At 24.3% G+C, this 20350-nt stretch overlaps 9 protein-coding genes across 9 annotated transcripts, besides 8 other annotated features; 4 read left to right on the forward strand and 5 right to left on the reverse strand.

Moving 5' to 3' along the window:
• Positions 1-415: 415 nt before the first annotated feature.
• TA09680 (sphingomyelinase, putative) lies at positions 416-3010 on the reverse strand (the record flags this gene model as incomplete). Its single annotated transcript, XM_948478.1, has 5 exons — positions 416-676; positions 822-951; positions 1059-1554; positions 1784-1996; positions 2386-3010. 5 exons carry the CDS (start codon positions 3008-3010, stop codon positions 416-418), a joined length of 1725 nt encoding a protein of 574 aa, XP_953571.1.
• A 1559-nt stretch (positions 3011-4569) lies between these two features.
• Positions 4570-4620: a sequence feature (Signal peptide predicted for TA09675 by SignalP 2.0 HMM (Signal peptide probability 1.000, signal anchor probability 0.000) with cleavage site probability 0.965 between residues 17 and 18).
• TA09675 (uncharacterized protein) lies at positions 4570-5190 on the forward strand (the record flags this gene model as incomplete). Its single annotated transcript, XM_948479.1, has 1 exon — positions 4570-5190. One exon carries the CDS (start codon positions 4570-4572, stop codon positions 5188-5190), a length of 621 nt encoding a protein of 206 aa, XP_953572.1.
• Positions 5191-5376: 186 nt separating this feature from the next.
• TA09670 (uncharacterized protein) lies at positions 5377-6195 on the reverse strand (the record flags this gene model as incomplete). Its single annotated transcript, XM_948480.1, has 1 exon — positions 5377-6195. One exon carries the CDS (start codon positions 6193-6195, stop codon positions 5377-5379), a length of 819 nt encoding a protein of 272 aa, XP_953573.1.
• Positions 6136-6195: a sequence feature (Signal peptide predicted for TA09670 by SignalP 2.0 HMM (Signal peptide probability 0.682, signal anchor probability 0.000) with cleavage site probability 0.519 between residues 20 and 21).
• Positions 6196-6385: 190 nt separating this feature from the next.
• On the forward strand, positions 6386-8682 carry TA09665 (ribonucleoside reductase, putative; the record flags this gene model as incomplete). Its single annotated transcript, XM_948481.1, has 6 exons — positions 6386-6469; positions 6503-6535; positions 6650-6786; positions 6879-7083; positions 7974-8316; positions 8486-8682. The coding sequence occupies 6 exons, from the start codon at positions 6386-6388 to the stop codon at positions 8680-8682; spliced, it is 999 nt and encodes a 332-aa protein (XP_953574.1).
• Positions 8037-8105: a sequence feature (1 probable transmembrane helix predicted for TA09665 by TMHMM2.0 at aa 175-197).
• A 267-nt stretch (positions 8683-8949) lies between the features above and the next one.
• On the reverse strand, positions 8950-10206 carry TA09660 (vesicle transport protein, putative; the record flags this gene model as incomplete). Its single annotated transcript, XM_948482.1, has 4 exons — positions 8950-9135; positions 9414-9584; positions 9819-9945; positions 10064-10206. 4 exons carry the CDS (start codon positions 10204-10206, stop codon positions 8950-8952), a joined length of 627 nt encoding a protein of 208 aa, XP_953575.1.
• Positions 8983-9051: a sequence feature (2 probable transmembrane helices predicted for TA09660 by TMHMM2.0 at aa 10-29 and 176-198).
• Positions 9685-9690: a sequence feature (GPI-Anchor Signal predicted for TA09660 by DGPI v2.04 with cleavage site probability 0.11019999 near 173).
• Positions 10120-10179: a sequence feature (2 probable transmembrane helices predicted for TA09660 by TMHMM2.0 at aa 10-29 and 176-198).
• Positions 10138-10206: a sequence feature (Signal peptide predicted for TA09660 by SignalP 2.0 HMM (Signal peptide probability 0.728, signal anchor probability 0.242) with cleavage site probability 0.670 between residues 23 and 24).
• A 147-nt stretch (positions 10207-10353) lies between these two features.
• Positions 10354-11078, forward strand: TA09655 (uncharacterized protein; the record flags this gene model as incomplete). Its single annotated transcript, XM_948483.1, has 2 exons — positions 10354-10557; positions 10710-11078. 2 exons carry the CDS (start codon positions 10354-10356, stop codon positions 11076-11078), a joined length of 573 nt encoding a protein of 190 aa, XP_953576.1.
• Positions 11079-12465: 1387 nt separating this feature from the next.
• TA09650 (uncharacterized protein) lies at positions 12466-13872 on the forward strand (the record flags this gene model as incomplete). Its single annotated transcript, XM_948484.1, has 6 exons — positions 12466-12583; positions 12657-12730; positions 12912-13284; positions 13475-13533; positions 13565-13639; positions 13693-13872. 6 exons carry the CDS (start codon positions 12466-12468, stop codon positions 13870-13872), a joined length of 879 nt encoding a protein of 292 aa, XP_953577.1.
• Positions 13873-14488: 616 nt separating this feature from the next.
• TA09645 (lipoate-protein ligase, putative) lies at positions 14489-16626 on the reverse strand (the record flags this gene model as incomplete). The annotated part of the gene is made up of 9 exons (XM_948485.1): positions 14489-14553; positions 14629-14857; positions 14961-15032; positions 15408-15482; positions 15533-15603; positions 15715-15865; positions 15898-15950; positions 16072-16171; positions 16360-16626. 9 exons carry the CDS (start codon positions 16624-16626, stop codon positions 14489-14491), a joined length of 1083 nt encoding a protein of 360 aa, XP_953578.1.
• A 173-nt stretch (positions 16627-16799) lies between these two features.
• Positions 16800-16872, reverse strand: a tRNA.
• A 119-nt stretch (positions 16873-16991) lies between these two features.
• On the reverse strand, positions 16992-20336 carry TA09640 (uncharacterized protein; the record flags this gene model as incomplete). The annotated part of the gene is made up of 11 exons (XM_948486.1): positions 16992-17101; positions 17368-17571; positions 17834-17976; positions 18082-18133; positions 18227-18324; positions 18409-18497; positions 18715-18833; positions 18979-19272; positions 19845-19895; positions 20052-20118; positions 20223-20336. 11 exons carry the CDS (start codon positions 20334-20336, stop codon positions 16992-16994), a joined length of 1341 nt encoding a protein of 446 aa, XP_953579.1.
• Positions 20337-20350: the final 14 nt, after the last annotated feature.

The raw sequence follows: 20350 nt of genomic DNA on the forward strand, positions 1-20350 counted from the left end.
ATAAATTATGAGAATCTAATTAAATTCCAATTCATCACCCCATCCAATGTCAGGTCATCAAATTATACAATTATAATTTTACTTCATTATAATACAATATATATTATCTTATATCTCATTATATACCCACAATTATCCTTAGATACCCTTGACTAGGCTTAGATAATCTTAAAATACTCTTGACCAGACTAACTAGTTTTTAATTAATAGAATACTATAATCTAATATTATTAAGTACTCTAATCTAATCTAATTATTCCCTAAATAATCCTTTTATACTCCTAATTATTCCCTAAATACTTCCTAACTACCTCTCAACTGCTCCCTCCGTAACTCCCTAACTTCCTAACTTCCTAACTACTCCCTAACTAACTCCTTAATACCTATTAATTACTAATATATATGTTTAATGAGATTAAATGGCTAGAATAGAATAGATTGGATAATGATCAGAAGGATTATAAGTTTCCATTGTATGTGTACCAATACAAAAGAAATAATATTTCCGTACTTTTATTGGTGATTCCAGTTTATCATGTATTACTGTTTGTGGATGTATTACTTTTACTCCTGGTCCAGCTAATATATAATCATATACTGTTGATATTGATTCTACATTACCTATAACAGCGTTACGGTGCTTGGTCAAACAGTAACTAAAGCAGTAACTATTAAACTAAACTAAGTAAATAATCCCCGGTAAGGGTATATAACTAACCAACTAAATACCTAAAGTATATAACTAACTCCAATAATACCCAACTACTCCACTAATACCTAACTACTCCCCTAATACCTAACTAATCCCCTAATACCTAACTACTGTAACTAAATAAACCCTGGGAAAGGGAGCTAATTTTACAGCCATAGAGTGTACTCCGGGAAAGGGAGCTAATTCTATGGTTATGAAGTGTACTACTACTAAAAGTGTAACTACTATGGGAAAGGGAGCTAACTAAGTACTTAGAATGTTATAGGTAAATACTATTAGAGGTATATATCTATTGTAAATGACTAGGAAGCCCCTTTGGGGGCTAGGGTACTACTGTCCGGTGGACCTGACCCCGTAACGGGGTAACGTACATATTTTACAATAATCATTAGTTATAGAACAATAAGTTGGATCTTTTTTAAAATCAAATGTATGTGTAAATTTAATAAAATTCTCATTAGATAACATTGTATTAAATTCAGATGTATCAGTTAGACAACAAGTATTTAAATCACCAGCAAGTATATATGGATCATTAATATTAACATCTAATGTCATTAACCATTGTATAATTTCATTAAATTGTTGTTGTCTAATAAATTTGGATGGTCCATCATATGCTTGTAAATGTGTACCAATTATATTAATTCTTTTATTTCCTTTATTTATTACTGCTAAACATGCTCCTTTAGATGCTAATGAACAAGTATTACGACAATTTTTAAATATTAATTGATGTCGATTTATTATTGGATAACGTGATAATATACATACTCCACCATTTATTAATATTAACCAACGATTTGAATTATTCATTGTACTATCCCATTCATTCTTACATCCTAATCAATAATTAACCAAAAAATTGAAAAAACAATTGTAAAAAATGGATTTTAAAAATAAATGTTCAAAATTGATCGGGTTAGAAGAAATAAATTTTCCTCTCTTACAATTATTGCTGCACCTAAGATACCTAATAGACTACTAATTATATAGCTAATAGTATTAGATAGCTAATAAGCCTTATATAGGCCTTAAATAACCCTTAACTACCTAAAAGGCCATAGATACCTATAAGATTAGTAGAAAAAGGTAATAGATGATATAATGAATTTTTAAAAGAATTAAAAATATTTTTATCAAAACATTCTTGTAATATTAAAACATCTATAGAATATTTATTAACAATTTCTACTAAATATTTGGGTAATATACGTGAACGTATACCAATATTATAACCTGGTACTAAATACCATGGTATACATTGTACATTATAACTCATTACTATTAATATATCATTCATCTTCAAAAAATTCAATTAATATTATAATAATTAGATTAAAATTAATATTAAAATTATATAAAATTAATTATATATAAAAAAATAGTGCTATAAAAAATATATTTAATATATTATATTAAATTAGTTAATAAATTATTTAAATCATTATACATGATTTGTAAATCATGATATAAAGTTTCAGATTTATCCATAACTAATTCATGTTCTTTAATATGAAATAATACAAATTGTACTAATATATCCCAAGATTTAATATAATTATTAAAATAATTATTAAATGTATTAATATTTTCCATTAATTTATTATTTATTTCATAAGAAATTCCATATTCATATATTAATAAATAATATATTGTTGGTTGTATAAAACTCATATTTAAACCTTTTAAATATCCTAAATTATATATAGATTCTAAAAATATAATTCTTAAACTTAATGTTAATAATAATATTTTCATTTTTATTATATTTATTAATTCATGATTTAATTCCATTTCTAATGTTATTAATAAATTTTTTATTATTATAATTATTTCTTCTATATAATTATATGTTATAAATGTACGATGTTCTCTTTGTTTTAATTCATAATTTGGTTTCTCATATTCTTCTGTTAATATTAATAAATTATTCTGTAATAATATTAAAGATTTTTTAATTATTTCTAACATATTTTCATAATTACGTTTTATAATTGGTTCTAATATTTTTTGTTTTTCTTCTGGTATTAATATATTTATTGATTCAAATAATAATTCTATTCTTATTGAATATTTATCTATCAAATCAAATTCACAACGTAATAATTGATCTATAGGATTTTGTAATGAATATGGATGTCTTTCATTAGATAATGTATGTTTTATAAATGATAATTCTGATTCCAATTTCTTTGAAGGATTAAATGGACTTATAGGACCAAATAATTCATCAGAATCCAAACTAAAAAAACAGTTAACACATTTTATAATTATAATTAATAATATATTAATCATTTTTAAATATACAAATTTATTATTAGAAAAAAAATTAATTAAATTATATTAACACCACTAGAAAATTAATTAATTTTATTAATTCTATTCATTAGTAAGAAGAGGTTAATTTTTATTATTATATTTGTATTTAAATTATAAGTAATTGTAATATAGTAATTGCCTTAAGGAAATGTGTTCTTAGGGAATGCGCTCCCTTAAGTACTTTTGGTAATTACTTGCCATATCCACATGAATGATCTCAAGTAGGACTTAATTAGGACTTGATTAGGACTTAATTAGGCTATTATGAGTAGATATTCCAGAATTAAAAAGAGTTTATACAAATATTTATCAATAAATTTAAACTTAAATTGAAAAATTGATGGATTAGACAAATTTATATGGAATCTCACACTAGAGAATTGTTCTTAAGAATATTAAAGACTATTGAGTAATCATATACTGATACTGAGTTTTGATATCCAGTGGATTGGTATTACTTTTGATATTCAGTGGGTTGGTATTACTTTTGATATTCAGTGGATTGGTATGAGTTTTGAAGTTATACAACTGTATGATACGAGTATAGAACTGATTTGTAAAAATGACCTCTAGAAATAGCCTTTTGGGGGAATCAACTTAAAAAGACTGGTGTACCAGGTTACTATACTGTAGAGTAGACTAAGGGTAGTTAACTACACTGGACTAACTGGCTACTGTATTAGACTAAGTATTAACGGTGCTTAGTTATAAGGGATATTTGGTACAGTAGGCACTTAAGGCTATTAAGTCCTATTAGGTAGCTAAGTACAGTGGTGTATAGTATTTAAGTTGTCTAAGTCTATTTTAGGTATATAAGGCTACTTAGGTATTTTAGCTATATAAGGGCTATTAAGTCCTATTAGGTACCTAACTACAGTACTCTAGTAGTTAAGTAGTCTAAGAAGTAGTCTAAGTAGTCTAAGTAGTCTACAGTAAAGTAGTATTAGTAAGTAGTTAAGGGCTACTTAACGAGTATTAGAGGTGTTTTAGCCTATCTAAGGGTATTTAGGCTAAGGGTTATTTAGGCTATCTAAGGCTACATAGGCCTAATTAAGGGCTTTTAAGGCTATTTAAGGCTTATTAAGTACTCAAGGGCTATTAAGGCTATTAAGGGCTAATGCTAGTACTTAAGGCTACAGTACTAGACTACCGTACTTAGCTAATACTGATTACTTAACTACGTAAGATTATTTCTGATAAATATATCCACAACACACTACTCTTTGTGGTCTAAAATCAATTCTGAAACTCTTAAGGTTTTAAACCAGCTGAATTAATTACCTGCTACCATACACATTCTAACTAATATACACAAAGGATATTTAAATATTTATATATAGTCTTGATATCTGATAACTCTAGCCATCTTTAGTTAAGATTGGTAATTCAATTTCAATAATATATTGAGTATATATCCAAATTATTACGGATGGGGACTGGTGTGCCCCATCGGTAAGAGAATATGAGCTCGACTCGAGCCCTAAGCAATTTGTTACTAGAGCTAATTATTCAGGACATCTAGTTAATTCTCAAAGATGAAATTCGTTATATTAGCTTTACTTGCTTTGGTATCCGGACTCCATGCCGCAAAATTGGACCTCAAGGACTTAGGATTTGTCCTTTTTGGAAAGCATGGTGAAGGCGATAAAGTCACTTTTACTGCTGGTACATGCCCACTCACTCTTCCAGACACTGTATTCCTTCACAAGACCTTTAAGAAAGGAGATCACTTCTTCACATGGGTTAGACCAGTACACGCTAAAGTAGATGAGGTGGTATGTGGAACACATAAAGTTTGGAAAGCTGCTGTTGGTGAAGTACTTCTTGACTTACACTTTGTAGGTAAACCCTCTGATGTGAAGTTCCTCCATTTGGAACTCTTCCACCCAGCTGTAGGATCACATCATTTATTCCTTAAATTCGTTGCTGGTGGTGGTCTTGCTGGTGTTCTTGGTATGGGAGCCTTTGTAGATGGTGTTCACAAATTAGTCGCTGGACTTCCCGAACTTGAAGGACTTCCAGCACATCCATTTGTACACGCTTTGGCTGCACACGCTGCCCATGCCGCTCATGTTGCTGATGCTTCTCATCAAGGACATGCTGCTGATTGTGGTCTCACTGCTGCACATGCTGGTGGCGAGGGGGCTGCCGCCTAATCCATTTATTTTAAGTTTTAATTTTTAATTGTTCGGTATTAAACAAACAGGACTTTGTTTAATACTTTGTAATGACATAATTTTAGTCCTATCCATTAATTAAAATAAAAATAAAATTATATATACAAATATATATATATAAAATTACTATAAAATTATTTAATTATATATATTGTATTAAAAAAATTATGAAATAAGATTTAAATTGGATTTATATATATTAAAGATATTAAAGAGAGATTTAATATCATTAGGTAATATATTGAAATGTTTATAAATATCTTTAATCATACGATTGATAAGATCAATATCAGTCCAATAAGTTTTTTTAATTAATTGTATTAATGAAGATTCATTATGAAATCCTATAAAACATTCAGAATCCATAAATGATTTAATTCCATAAATATAAATTTGTTTAGAAAATAATTCTTGTTCTAATACATTAATATATTTAATATTATAATGTTGATATATTAATTTAATAATTGGGAAGAATATTAATATAAAATCTTGATATATAAGTTTATATACAGTATCATTTTTAAGTCTATTAATATCCTTATTAAAAAATCCTACAATATGATTAAAATGTACTTTCCAATATGAAAATGAATGAAATAATAATTCTAATGTTAATTTGATTTTTGATTCTACTAATATATAATCTTCAAAATGTTTTTTATCATATTCTATATCATAATTTATATCATAATTTATATCTAATGATGATGTTCTTAATGGTAATTCTTTTAATATTGTTATACCTAATTCTTTTAATATATTTTCATTATCCAATTTCATTGATTTTACATATGATAATAATGATGGTCTTTCATAACTTATTTTATCTATTCTTCTTTTTATATAATATGATGTATAACTTATTTGTTTATACATTAATTTAAATGATTCTATTATATCATTATTTATTTCACTATTCTCACTATTTATACTATTTATATTATATAATATAAATAATATTATTAATTTTATTAATAACATTTTTTAATAAATATAACAAATAATTAATTTTTTTTTATGTGGTTACACATTTTTAAAAGATCTTTATTAAATTTTATTTTCCTAAATTTTGTCTCTTTTTATTAATTTTCTTCTTTTTTTTATTAAATTAATTATTTTTCTAAATTTCTTCTAATTTTTTGGATTAAAACTAATTATTCGGATAGACAAGATGATATATAAATATTTACCATATACATCAATATTAAAAGTACAAAATGATGAAATATTACTTAAAGAAAATCATAACCGTTGGGTAAACTTAATAATATTAAATATATTATTATAGGTTATGTTTCCAATTGAACATGATACATTTTGGGTACACAAATTATTATAATTAATTTAATTATTTAAATAATAGTTTGTTTAAAATTTGATTTAATTAATTTAATTTAATTGATTTAATAAAATTTGATTTAATTAATTTGATTAGATATTATATAAAGAAGTTGAGAATAATTTTTGGGCAGCTGAAGATTTTATATTTACTGATGATATAAAATTATTATATCAATTACCAAAACCAATTTTCAATACATTATTAAATTTATTATCATTTCATATTAACTTGTTCATTTCTCAACTTAACTTACTTAATTAGTTATTTAGTTAATTTTTATTTAATTTCATTAATTTATTTATTTTAATTAATAAATTTGTAGAGATAATAAATTAATATGTCGTCCAGTTGATATAACATTAGACTTATTAAGTGAAGTACAAATAGCAGAAGCAAGAGCATTTTATGGATTCCAATTAACAGATGAAAATATACATACAGAAACTATATCTTCTATGTTCCAATTATTCAATCAACAATTAGATACCAATATTGTATCTTCTAATACACTATTCTTAAGTAGTTATGTACTAGGTACTCTAGGTACTAGGTTTAGTAGGTATATAAGGGGTAATTAACGTATATAAGAGGTATTCTAAGGGCTTTAAAGGGGTAGTTAGGTATATAAGGTCTATTTTAAGCCTATTAGGGTATCTAAGGGTATTTAAGGTACTAGGGGTATTTAAGGCCTATTTACTAATTTTAGCTATTTTAGGTATTAAGGGTATATAAGAATAGTTATATTACTTATTACTCCTAATACTCTTAACTAGTAGACTACTTATGGTCTCCTTATGACTCCTTAAGAGTACTTAATACCCTAAGATAGTTAATGGATATAAGTCCTAAAGTAGCCTAGTACTATGGTTAATAGATACTTCTATACTTCTACTACCCTTAACTACTTACTAATTACCTATAGTACCTCTTATATACTTAAATAACCTAAAATAACCCTTAGCTACCTAATACCTTAAAATAGCCTTAATACCTTAAAATAGGCTCATAGCCTTAAAATACTTTATACCCTTAGATACCCCTAGTTAGCCTTAGATACCTCTTAGATTAGTACTTATATATCTAATTACCCCTTAAATACCCTTAAGTAGCCCTAACTACTTACTAGTACTACTGTACTGCAGACTATTCCTCAACTAGTCCTCTTAATTACTCCTTAATTACCTAACTACTTTACTAGTTAGACTACTTAATACCCTTAATATACCTTAATTACCCCTTATATAGCTCTAATACCCCTAATTATCCTAATAGTCCTACGTAGCTAGTACTCGGTACTTAATATTCTTAATACCTAACTACTGTACTAGTTAGACTACTAATACCCTTAATTCTTAGTTAATTACACTACTTAATACTGTTATTTAATGAGTAATTGAGAGATTGTATATAATTTTAGGGTATGGATAAGATAATATGGTTATATAATGAATGTGAGAATAATAAATGTTTTTTTAAACGTGTATTATTATTAGTAATAATGAAATTATTATTTTATTGTTCCATTAATATATTGAGAGATTATTTATTGAAAGAGAAATTATTACCAACATTTATTACTGCATTTGATTCCATTACTAATGATCGTATTATACATACACGTTTTGCTCATTGTACTTTCAGATTATTACAAAATAAAATGTTAGAATCTGAAGTACTTGAAATTATTAAACAAGCTTTAAAATTAGAATATCAATTCATATTACAATATTTCACCATACAATTTTTTAATCTTTCTACAAGTAAAATTATTAACTTAATTATAAAAATAAATAATTTATTTAATTATAAAAATTATTTTAATTAATTAATTAAAATTTTAATTTTGTGGGAAAATTTTTAAAAATTCAAGAAAAAAATAATTTTTTTCTAATTTAATATCTAAATAAATATATTAATAAATTGTATTAGATGTAATAAAATCATATTTGGAATGGATTGGTAATAATATATTATTAGTTTGTGGATATAAAACATTATATACATCAGAATTTGATATAGATTGGTTAAATCATCCAATAATTGATTTAAATATACAAAAACAAACTAATAAAATACAAAAACATAATGAAAATCTAAATGATATTAAATTTGATGAAGATTTCTAATTAATATACTAATTTATATATTAATTTATTTATATATTAATTAGAAAATTAGTGATTTTGGAAATAAATGTCAAAAATTGATCGGGTTAGAGGAAATAAATTTTCTTCACTAATACAGATCTTGCTGCTCTGGGAAAGGGAGCTAATTTTACAGCTATGGAGTGTACTAAGGATATTGGTAGTACTAAGGGAGTTGAGGGTGAGGGTATTGGTACAGTTGGAGCAAGCACCGTACCGGATGACACCGTAACTAATATATAAGAAATATTAAACAAAAGATTTAACTTCAAAGAAAGAAGAAATATGATAGATTTGATAACAACAAAGACCAACAACAACAATCATTTGAATAATTGACCAAGTAATAATACGTGAATTCATTTTATTTATTATTTTCGATAATAAATATTCTCTAGTACTATATGCTTCCATTCTTTCCATTATTTCACGTGTCTACAAAATTTTCAATCTAATTTATATACTAATTTTACTATTTAATTCATAAATTAACTAAATTTAGGGGAATTAAGGGAAATTAACTAAAATTATGAAAAAATAATTAAGAAAATTGGTTAAAAAAAATAAATGTTCAAAATTGATCGGGTTAGGAGAAATAAATTTTCCTCTCTTACAATTATTGCTGCACCTAAACTACCTACTAGACTACCTACTCCTTAACTACTTAACTAGGTATTGGAGTAATGTATATAATTAACTAGATAGAGGATTACAGATGTTAATAATCTTTCAGCATATGTAATAACTCCTTTAAGATCTTCAACAGTAGAAAGTGAAGACATTCCTTTATTAGAAATAGTTTCAACACGAAATGATATAACAAATGTTACATAATCCGAATGATGATTTGTTACACATAATGAATAAAAACTATTCTCCAATACCTAAAATCAAATTTTCAAATCAATTTCTAACTATATAAATCAAAATTAGTAAAAAATAATTAACAAAAATCCTATTTTAAAAATAAATGTCAAAAATTGATCGGGTTAGAGGAAATAAATTTTCCTCTCTTACAATTTTTGCTGCACCTAGTCTACCTACTCTATCTACTCCCTAACTACCTAATCTACCTAGTTATACTTAACTGTAGTATATAGTATTGAGATTAAACGTACATTAAAATTAAGATTAGAAAAATCTAAAGATGGTATAGGATTATCTCTTTTATTATGTATTAAATTATTCTCAACTCTATATAAATTTACTTCTATCATTGAATCTGTAGGTACTACACCAACTGATCTATACACCAATATATATACACCAAATTTATATATTTATATATAAATAAATTAATAAAATTAACAAATTAATAATATAAATTTATATATTAGTTTGAATATTATAAATAATGGATTACCCTATGATTTTATCACCTTTAGAAGCATATGAAGTAAAACAACGTAATTCTTTAGGTGAAAGTGTAATATTAATAGATAAAGTATATGAATAAAATAATATAATACATAAAATTAATTTTATATATTTTAATATAAAAAACATTTCATTAAAAAATATTTTAAAAAAATAATAAACTGAATTAAAAATATTAACCCAATTTTTAATTCCAAAAAATAAATCCAATAAACAAATTAATAAAGAGAAAATTATGGAATCTGTAAGATAATAATTAGAAGATAATAAAGGAAAATGGAAGTCAATAAATGGAACGAAATGGAAGGCAATATATGGAAAGATAATATAAATATGGAAGAAGTAGAATTAATATTAAATAAAGCAAAAGAATTGGAAATAAAAGAAGAAATAGAAAATTTTATAATATATATACAAAATATAATAAAAGAATTAAATAATTATTATTTTCCAAATAAACCAAATCCAGCCATTTATACTGTAATTATATTCTAATTACTATACAATAGTTAATACCTCTAGACTACCTACTGACTAGACTAGTTAACCACTTGACTACTTAAGACTACCTAATAGCCTTAGATTACTTTAGATTACTTTAGACTATTGTAATAATTTAATAATTGTTATAGATATTGAATAATTCATTAAATATATTAAATATGAAAATTAAAAATAAAACACAATCAAAATTTAAATTTAAATCTAATTCCAATACGGTTTCCGATACGGTGTCCGATACGGTGTCCGATACGGTGTCCGTTACGGAGCTTGGTCCAACAGAAACTACTGCTCCTAAGGGTACTGAAGTAACTAGTAATATAGGTACTAATACTAAGGATATTACTACTAAGAGTACTACTACTAAGAGTACTACTACTAAGGATACTAGTACTGAGGATATTACTGCCGTTGTACCAGACACCGTAACGGAAAAACTAAATGAAGTAAAAATATTTAATGAAAATTATATTATTAAAAATATACAAAATCAAAAGTAATCCTCTATCTACTTAATTATATACATTACTCCAATACCTAGTTAAGTAGGTAGTTAAGGAGTAGTTAGTTTAGGTGCAGCAAGATTGAGAGGATTGAGGAAAATTTATTTCCTCTAACCCGATCAATTTTGAACATTTATTTTTAAAATCACCATTTTGTTAATTATTTTTAATAATATTATTAGAATAATAAAAGTATTGGAAAATGATAAAATTGGATCTATACATTTGGAAAATATTGTAATCAAATATTCAAATAATTCTAATTATTCAAATTAATTAATTAGTTAGATTAATTTAAATTAATTTGATTAGGAAGGAAGTAAAATTATATTATTAAATGTTTCTGATTCTTGTTTTTTATATAATATTAATAATTCTATTTTATGGTATCTCCATTACGGTGCTTGGTCACACCGACTTAGATATTCCCTCTAAGGGGCCTTCTATAGTTATACAGTTATATACCTTGGTGTACTTAGTTATACAGTTATTTAGCTCCCTTTCCCATAGTACACTCTGTACCCATAGAATTAGCTCCCTTTCCAGGGTCTATTTAGTTACAGTAGTTAGTTAGGTATTAGTGGAGTAGTTAGTTGGTTACAGTACTTAGTTATACCCTTGTGGTAGTTAGTTATATCCCCTTACAGGGAAGTACTACTACCGTTTGACCTCACACCGTAACGGAATTATAGGATAGGAGTAATAAGTAATTCAATAATAATGAATAAAATAAAAAATAGTATAATAATAACAACATCAAAACAATTAAGAATATCAAATTCAAATAATTTATATCTTTATATTAATACTATTACACCACCAATTATTGAATTGTACTCACACTAATTACTAGTTATTTTTACGAGTTAACAATAGTAGTTACTAGTTAACAAATCTAGTAGTTATTAGTTAACAATAGTAGTTACGAGTTAACAAATATAAATACTAGTTAATAATGTTAAGAGTTAACTATTAATAATATATTAGATGTAATAATATAAGATTTGGTAATAATAATATAAAATATGATTTTTATGAAAAACATTTATTAGTACGTTTTTTTAAACAATTAATTATTTAATTATTAAATTATTTATTAATTAGTGGAATAATTTTTTTAGTTATCAGGATTAGGTAATGAATTTCCTAATAATAAAAATTTAATAAAAGATTTTAATTGGCATCATCAATCAAATTCACCAAATTGGAATATATTAACAAATGAACCAAATATATTTATACAATTAATATATATACAACCCAATAATTATATTATAAATGAACAACAATTTAATACATTAATACAACAAATTAATTTTATACAACCATATACATTAATAATTATATTTATTTAAATATATTTAATAATCTTGTTAATTGAATAATGGAATTAAAAGATGAAATAAATATATTACAAGATAATATACGTATAATATTACAAGAAAAAAAACAAATTAATTTAACATTAAAAAAATTATCAAATCAATTAATTAATTTCAATAGTAAAATTTTTTATCAAATTAATTTAATTAATTATATTTTAATTAATTGATTTGATTAATGAATTGTGTTTAGATGGAGATTCTAATGTATTATTATCTAATAAAGTATTAAATAATAATTCATTTGATTCTAAACGTAAATTAAAAGTAAAAAATTCATTATACAATTACTTAACTACTGACTAGACTACCTATACAGTACATAAGTACTTAAGTTAGTTACGGAGTTACTTAAGACTACCTAATACCCTTAGACTACTTTAGAGTACTTTAGACTACTTAATATAGTTAAGAAACTAGTATAAGAAATTATATGGTGAATTTATAGGATGAAGAGAATTATAAAGAATATGAACCAGAGAAGAGGCCTAGAATTGAAGATGATAATGAAACAATTCATAGACATAAACGTTTAATGAAAGTTGGACTTTTTGGTTATTTATTAAAAGCTAAAGATGCACTTGTTAAAGAAAAAGATAATCAACTAGTATGTTACCCCGTTACGGTGCTTGGTCACACGGCCAACCACCAGCCCCGAAAGGGGCTTCTTATTAATTCCTTAGTTATACAGTTATATACCCTTAGTAGTTATATTACCATTAGTACACTCCATAGCTGTAAAATTAGCTCCCTTTCCCGTAGTATTAAAAGTGTATATTTTCTCCCTTTCCAGGGTCTATTTAGTTATATCCCTTACAGGGGTACCTATTTACAGTAGTTAGTTATATCCCTTACAGGGGTACCTATTTACAGTAGTTAGTTATATCCCTTACAGGGGTACCTATTTACAGTAGTTAGTTATACAGGTTCTGGGCCTATTGGTGGCCGTGGACCAGAGCACCGTAACGCTGTAATAGGTAATGAAACATATGGAAAAAGAAAAATTAATAGATACGAAATTAGAAGAAAAACAAAAAGAACAATCAACATTATTACAAAAAGATATACAAGTAAATATAAAATATAAATAATTTTTATTAGGAACAATATGATATAAATAAAAATAAATTAGAAATATTAAATAAAGAATTATTAGAAAAACAAACACAATTAATGGTAACAACAACAATAATAACAAATAATAATTAAATAATAATAATAATGTATAGAGAATGAAATTAAAAGAACATTATGAGAGTATGGGTAATTTTATAGCAACATCAACACAACCAACAATATTTTGGATACCATTTAAATTTAATCATCATCTTAATACTTTAAGAAATACAACCAAAAATTTCATTAATAAAAAAATCGAATTAATCTTAAATACTAATTATTATGATTAATTTTATATAAATTCTTTATATACATTAGAGTAATTACTTAGAGTAGTTAGAGTAGTCTAAGTACTCCTAGTAGGTAAATAGCCCTAGTAGATAAATAGCCTTAAAATAGCCTTAAAATAGCCTTAGAATAGGCTTAAGTAGCTAATAGGTCTAAAATACCTAAATAGTCTGAAATAACCCTAAAATAGGCTTAAATATGCTTTAACTACTAAGTAACCCTTAACTATACATTTATATACTTTTATGTGTATATACTAGTGTATATTACTGTTATTAGTACTACTTAAGACTACTAGTACTAATAGCCTTAGTAACGTAGTAACTCTAGTACTTAGAGTACCTAAGTATCTAGTACTCCTAATATATATAGTACTCAATAATAGTCTAATACAGTACTTTAGTAGTCTAATAGAGTACTTTAGTAGTCTACAGTAGTTAGTACTCAAAACCCTAATACACCTACTAATACCCTATGTAATATACACTAGTGTATACTACTATAGTTATACTACATAACTACCTAAATAACCTTAACTACTTCTATACTCTATGTAATATTAAACATATAAAGTATATTAATATATTAGAGAAATTTGATATCTTTGTGAATGTGAGATTAATTAATTGATTGTAAGATCCAATTTTTAATTTCTTGTATTTGTTCTTGTAAATTAGGAAATTCTAAATACAAATTAACCAATTGAATAATTTAAGTAATCAATTAAACTAATTAATTTGAGTAATTGAATTGATTACGTAGTGAGTTGAAAATATGTTCAAATGATTGTGTATTGTATTTGAAAATTGTTTCATTGAATTTAATATTTAAATAATCAATAAAATCTGCATTTAACATATCGGAATATATATAAACATTTTCTACATTTTCATTCTTTATATTTAAACAAAATTCTATACTTCCAAAATCAAATCTCTTCTTCAAACTCTTCCAATTCAATTTCTTACCAAATATCCAATTTCTATCCTATTAAATTATTTATCAGATTAACTAATTTCTATCATATTAACTAATATCTATCCTATTAAAGTAATTTCTAATTGTAAAGTAGATTAGAATATAAGTTTACAGTTAATTTATCATAACATTCTTTAAATTCTTTTTCATTACATATTTCATTATTTTTATCCAATTCCATTATCTATCAAAAATTATATATACTTAAGGTACTATAGGTATATAAGGCTAGTTAAGGCGTATTTAAAGGTTATTTAGGGCTATTATAGGCTTCTAAGGGCATTTTAAGTATTTAAGCCCATAAGCCTATTAACTACTTAAGACCTATTTAAGCCTATTTTAGGCTACTAGCTATTTAAGGCTATCTAAGCCTAATTTATGCCTTTTAAGCCCATAAGCCTATTAACTACTTAAGACCTATTTAAGCCCATCTAAAGCCTATTAACTAATTAAGACTACTTAAGGTTAACATGTTTATAATTGAATTGAAAATGATTAATAGTTTCATTAATAATAGAATTACAAACCTAAAAAAATATAAAAAAATTAATAAAATTACTTGTTCATATGTTATATTTGGTTTAAATTGTGCTAAATTTGTTATTCTTGATTCTATACTCTTTACATTATGTTTCTAATCAGTCATTTAGTAATTCATTTAGTAATTATAAGTAATTTGATTACGTCAAGTTTTGATTTTTCAGGTGTTAAATATTTTTCTAATGAACTTTTATTTATATTTAATAATATTGTTCCTATAACAGCGTTACGGTGCTTGGTCAAACGGTACCACAGTAAAGTATATAACTAACTATAGTAACTATAGGACCCCGGGAAAGGGAGCTAACTACAGCTATGGAGTGTACTCCTCCAAAGGGAGCTATATAACTGTATAACTAAGGAATTAATAAGAAGCCCCTTTCGGGGCTGGTGGTTGGCCGTGTGACCAAGCACCGTAACGGGGATACCATGATGTAAAGCTACATTAGGTAATATTTTAAAAGCTGAACCAGAAAACTAAAATAAATATATATTTTTTTAAATAAAACCTTAAGACCATTAATACACATATCATTTCTACCAGTAGGTTCACATTTCTGTTCTAAACCATAATTAACCAACTGTATCTAATGGGTAAATAAAGGTAAATAAAGGGTGTAATGGCTATTTTAAGGTTATTTTAGGCTATTAGGAAGTTAGGGGATATTAGAATATTTGGATACGAATGAGTTTAGAAATAGCTGAACATATGATTTGTGAATTAGTATTGAAATTATAATTTTTTGTATCTGTTATTATTGTAAAACACATATTACCCAAATCCTATACCATAATTTTACCAACCAACTAGACTACCCTAGACTACTGTAGAACTACTATAGAATCCTTTAGATTCCTTAACTACATAACTACATAACTCCCTAAGACTACTTTAACTCTCTAATTCTCCTTAATTCTCCTTAATTAGCTATTAATTAGAATAAAATTTATATAATTAATTATAAATTAACTTGATAAACAGCTCCTCCACCAGTAAATCTTCTAACAATATTAACATTTTGATGAATATTATTTAAATTACATTCAGAATAAATATTTTGATTTCGACCAATAATTACACATTCTGAATTTCTCCAAAAATATAATACACGATCAAAATTATTTTTTACAAATTTCCATAATCTTCCATTACTAATTGTATTTAATAAATAATTCTCTAATGATAAATTAAAATATATATTCAATTCTTTTGAAAATATTATTAATAATTTATTCATTTTTTCCCCGTTACGCTGTCAATTACTACTACTACTAATACTATTACTACTATTATTACTACTGTATACTACTGTGGATACTATAATTAATAATTAATAGTATTATGTGTATAGTGTTATTGGATTTTTAATATGTTGAAATAATAAAAATGAATATTGTAATTGTTATTGTAGCCTCTTTAGCTCAGTCGGTAGAGCGCCAGACTTTTAATCTGGTGGTCAGGGGTTCGAGCCCCCTAGGAGGCTTTTCTTTTTTTTAAAATTTAACTAATTATATTTTTTAATTATTAATTTTATTTAATTATTTAATTTTTATTTATTTAATTTTAATTTAAATTAATTTAAAAAATATTGTGATTAAAAAATTAAATTGTTTTTGTTATTATTACAGAATTATTATATGAACATTTAATATATTTTATTTCTTCATTTTCTTTCATTTTTAATTTTTCTGGTATTATTATCTTCTTTTTATCTATACAAATTTATTTTTCAATAATTATTCCAACTATATATAATCAATAATTATAGGCTTACTTAGGTAGTTAAAGGTTATTAAGAGTAGTAGCTACTTAGGTATATAATAGGTATTTAGTAGTAATAATAGGTAATTAAAGGTAGTTAAGGCTTATTAGAGCTATTTTAGGTTTATTAGGTAGTTAAGGCTATTAAGGCTTGTTAGGTAGTTAAGGTACTATAACTATCTACTGGTAATTAAGGAGTAGGTATATTAGAGAATACTTTGATTTAATTGATTAAATTTATTATCACCCCAATAATAAATATAATTATCATGTGTTAATAATAAACAATGTGAAGAACCACAAGATAATTGTTTAACATATTTATTTGATATTTTTATTTTTTTTGGTACTGTTGTCATTGGATCCATACTACCACATTGTCCATATTCATTATTACCACTTCCAATTATTATACTACCATCTATTAAAATTAATTAACCAAAATAACTAAAATTAGGGGAATTAACTAAAAATCCAATTTTAGGAAAAAATAATTACAAATAACACTATTTTAAAAATAAATGTCAAAAATTGATCGGGTTAGGAAAATAAAATTTTCCTCTTTTACAATTTCTGCTGCACCTAAACTACCTAATCTAACTACTACTTAACTATACTTAAGACTACTGTACTTAACTACTTAATTAGATTAGAGTAGACTTAATATTAAGTATATTACTTACTAGTATTATGATTAATGGGTGTAATGGATATAATAGTGAAATAATTACCAGCTTGTAAATTAATAATAGAATTTTTAATAATATTTTCATAATTTTTTAAAAATGATAAATTATTTATTTTTATTGGTACATATTGTAAATGTCTAATACAAAATTTTAATTATAGTATAATTAAATAATTTAAGTATAATTTATATCTAATCCAATTATTAATTTTAGTTTAAGTATAATTTGGTTTGGTATAATACTTTTCTTTATTATTATATATAATTGTTGATGTATTTATTGGTGAAAAATTGTCTAAAAAAAAATATTTATTTTTATTTTTAATTTTTAATTTATGAACAATTTGATTAATTAATTTAATTTTAATTTAATTGAATAATTTATTACATATATATTTAAGATAAGTTTTATAATATCGATGTTCAAATATTGATTTTCCTCTACTTTCACCAAAAAATAATTGTATTTTATTATCATCACCAAATCTATAATTTATTATCAAATCAACTTAAATTAACTTAAATTTAATATAAATTAACTACTATTATAGTTTAATTATATTGAGATACGAATATATATTATTATTAGTATCAATACATATTGTATGTGTTAAACCACATACTACATCTTTTATTTTTACATTTTCTTTAAATTTTACCTAATAATAAATTAATCAATAATTAACTTAAATTAATGGAAATTATGAAAAAATAATTAAGAAATAAGGTTTAAAAAAATAAATGTCAAAAATTGTTCGGGTTAGGAGAAATAAATTTTCTTCTCTCCTACAATTCTTGCTGCTCCTAAACTACCTCCTCCCTTAGCTACTTAACTACCTACTATACCTAATCTACATAACTATAGTAGATAATTACTTTTGTTGGTGGAATATGTTCAATAATATTATTTTGTTTATAAATAAGAAATGTTGAATCTTTATAAAGTTGTTTAGGTTTTTGTCCACATTGTCCATATTCATTATTACCAGAACAATCTACATAACGGTGTAACTATCTAGGTATATAAGGTGTGTAGATGTGTAATTAAGTGTGTAAGTAGTGTGTAGATGTGTAGATGTGTAACTTAATAACTTAAATGTGTAGACTAGTGTGTAAATATGTGTGTAAGTATATGATTACATAAAGTTCCATCATCAGATATGAAAGCATTATGATATTGTCCAATATTCATACGTATAATTTTTGGATTATTATATAATAATTTATTTGTAAATTCTTTTATCTCTTCCATCTCAAATTTTATTTTCTCATTTTCAGTAACGGTGTCTGGTCCATTGGTAGTGGTAGTATTAGTAGTGTTGGCATTGGTATTGGTAGTATTAGTAGTATTATTAGTACCAGTAGTACTGCTAGTACCATTGGTGTGGTTATTAATATTTTCAAGTATATTATTAATATTTTTTATAACATATACTAAATTATTATATAATTTATAAAATTACCTAATCCATTTTTTAATAATAAATATATTTCATTATTTGAACACTAAAAAAATTTCACATTAATTAATCAAAATAACTAAAATTAACTTAAATTAACTAAATTAACTAATTTTATGAAAAAATAATTCTAAAAAATCATATTTTAAAAATAAATGTCCAAAATTGATCGGGTTAGGGAAAATAAATTTCCTCACCCAGTAACAATTGCTGCTTCAATAACACATTTGGAAAAAATAATTAAAAATAATAAATAAATGTACTAAAAGGTTGCAAAAATGAGAGTTGGTGGGGTAGGCTCAGTTAAGGTGTTACGTTACGGAGCTTGGTCAAGCAGAATAGGATAACTACTGGTATAACTAGAGTATATAACTAGGGAAACCCCGGGGGGTTAAGAAACCCCTTTCAGGGGTAACTAATTCAGTGGTTGGCCGTGGACCTCACACCGTAACTAAAAAATTACTTGACAATCAATAATATTATTTAAAGTTAAAAGATGAAATGGTTTAATAAATTCTAATAAAATATTAATTAATATTAATTTACTATTTTCTTTATTTGAACCCCAAATATATAATTTTGAATTTTTATCAATTGCTATACCAAAATTTGGTCCAAAATTAATTAAACTCCATTCGACATCTTAAAAAATAAATTAATTAAAAATAAAATAAATAAAATAAATTAATTTAAAATAGAATTAAGAATAAATAATTATTAAATAGTAAATAATTTAATAATTAATTTGAATACTTTGAAATAATTTATGATTATTTAAACCTTCTGGTAATGAATTTTTATAACCAAACATATAAACATTCTATAATAAAATTAATACAATTAAAATTAAATAATTAATTCAATTAATTGAAAATTAATTTTATTTATTTAATTCAATTTAGTTTAATTAAAAAATGTGTTAACTTGTTTATTGGTAAAAAATGTATTGGAATCACAAAATGTAAATGTATTTGTTAATTTAAAAATTGGATAAAAATAATAAATTTTTAATCTTTTAAATAAATATTTTACAAACATTTTCTTAAAATATA

Source organism: Theileria annulata, chromosome 1, assembly GCF_000003225.4.
Source record: "Theileria annulata chromosome 1, complete sequence, *** SEQUENCING IN PROGRESS ***".
Lineage (NCBI taxonomy): Eukaryota > Apicomplexa > Aconoidasida > Piroplasmida > Theileriidae > Theileria > Theileria annulata.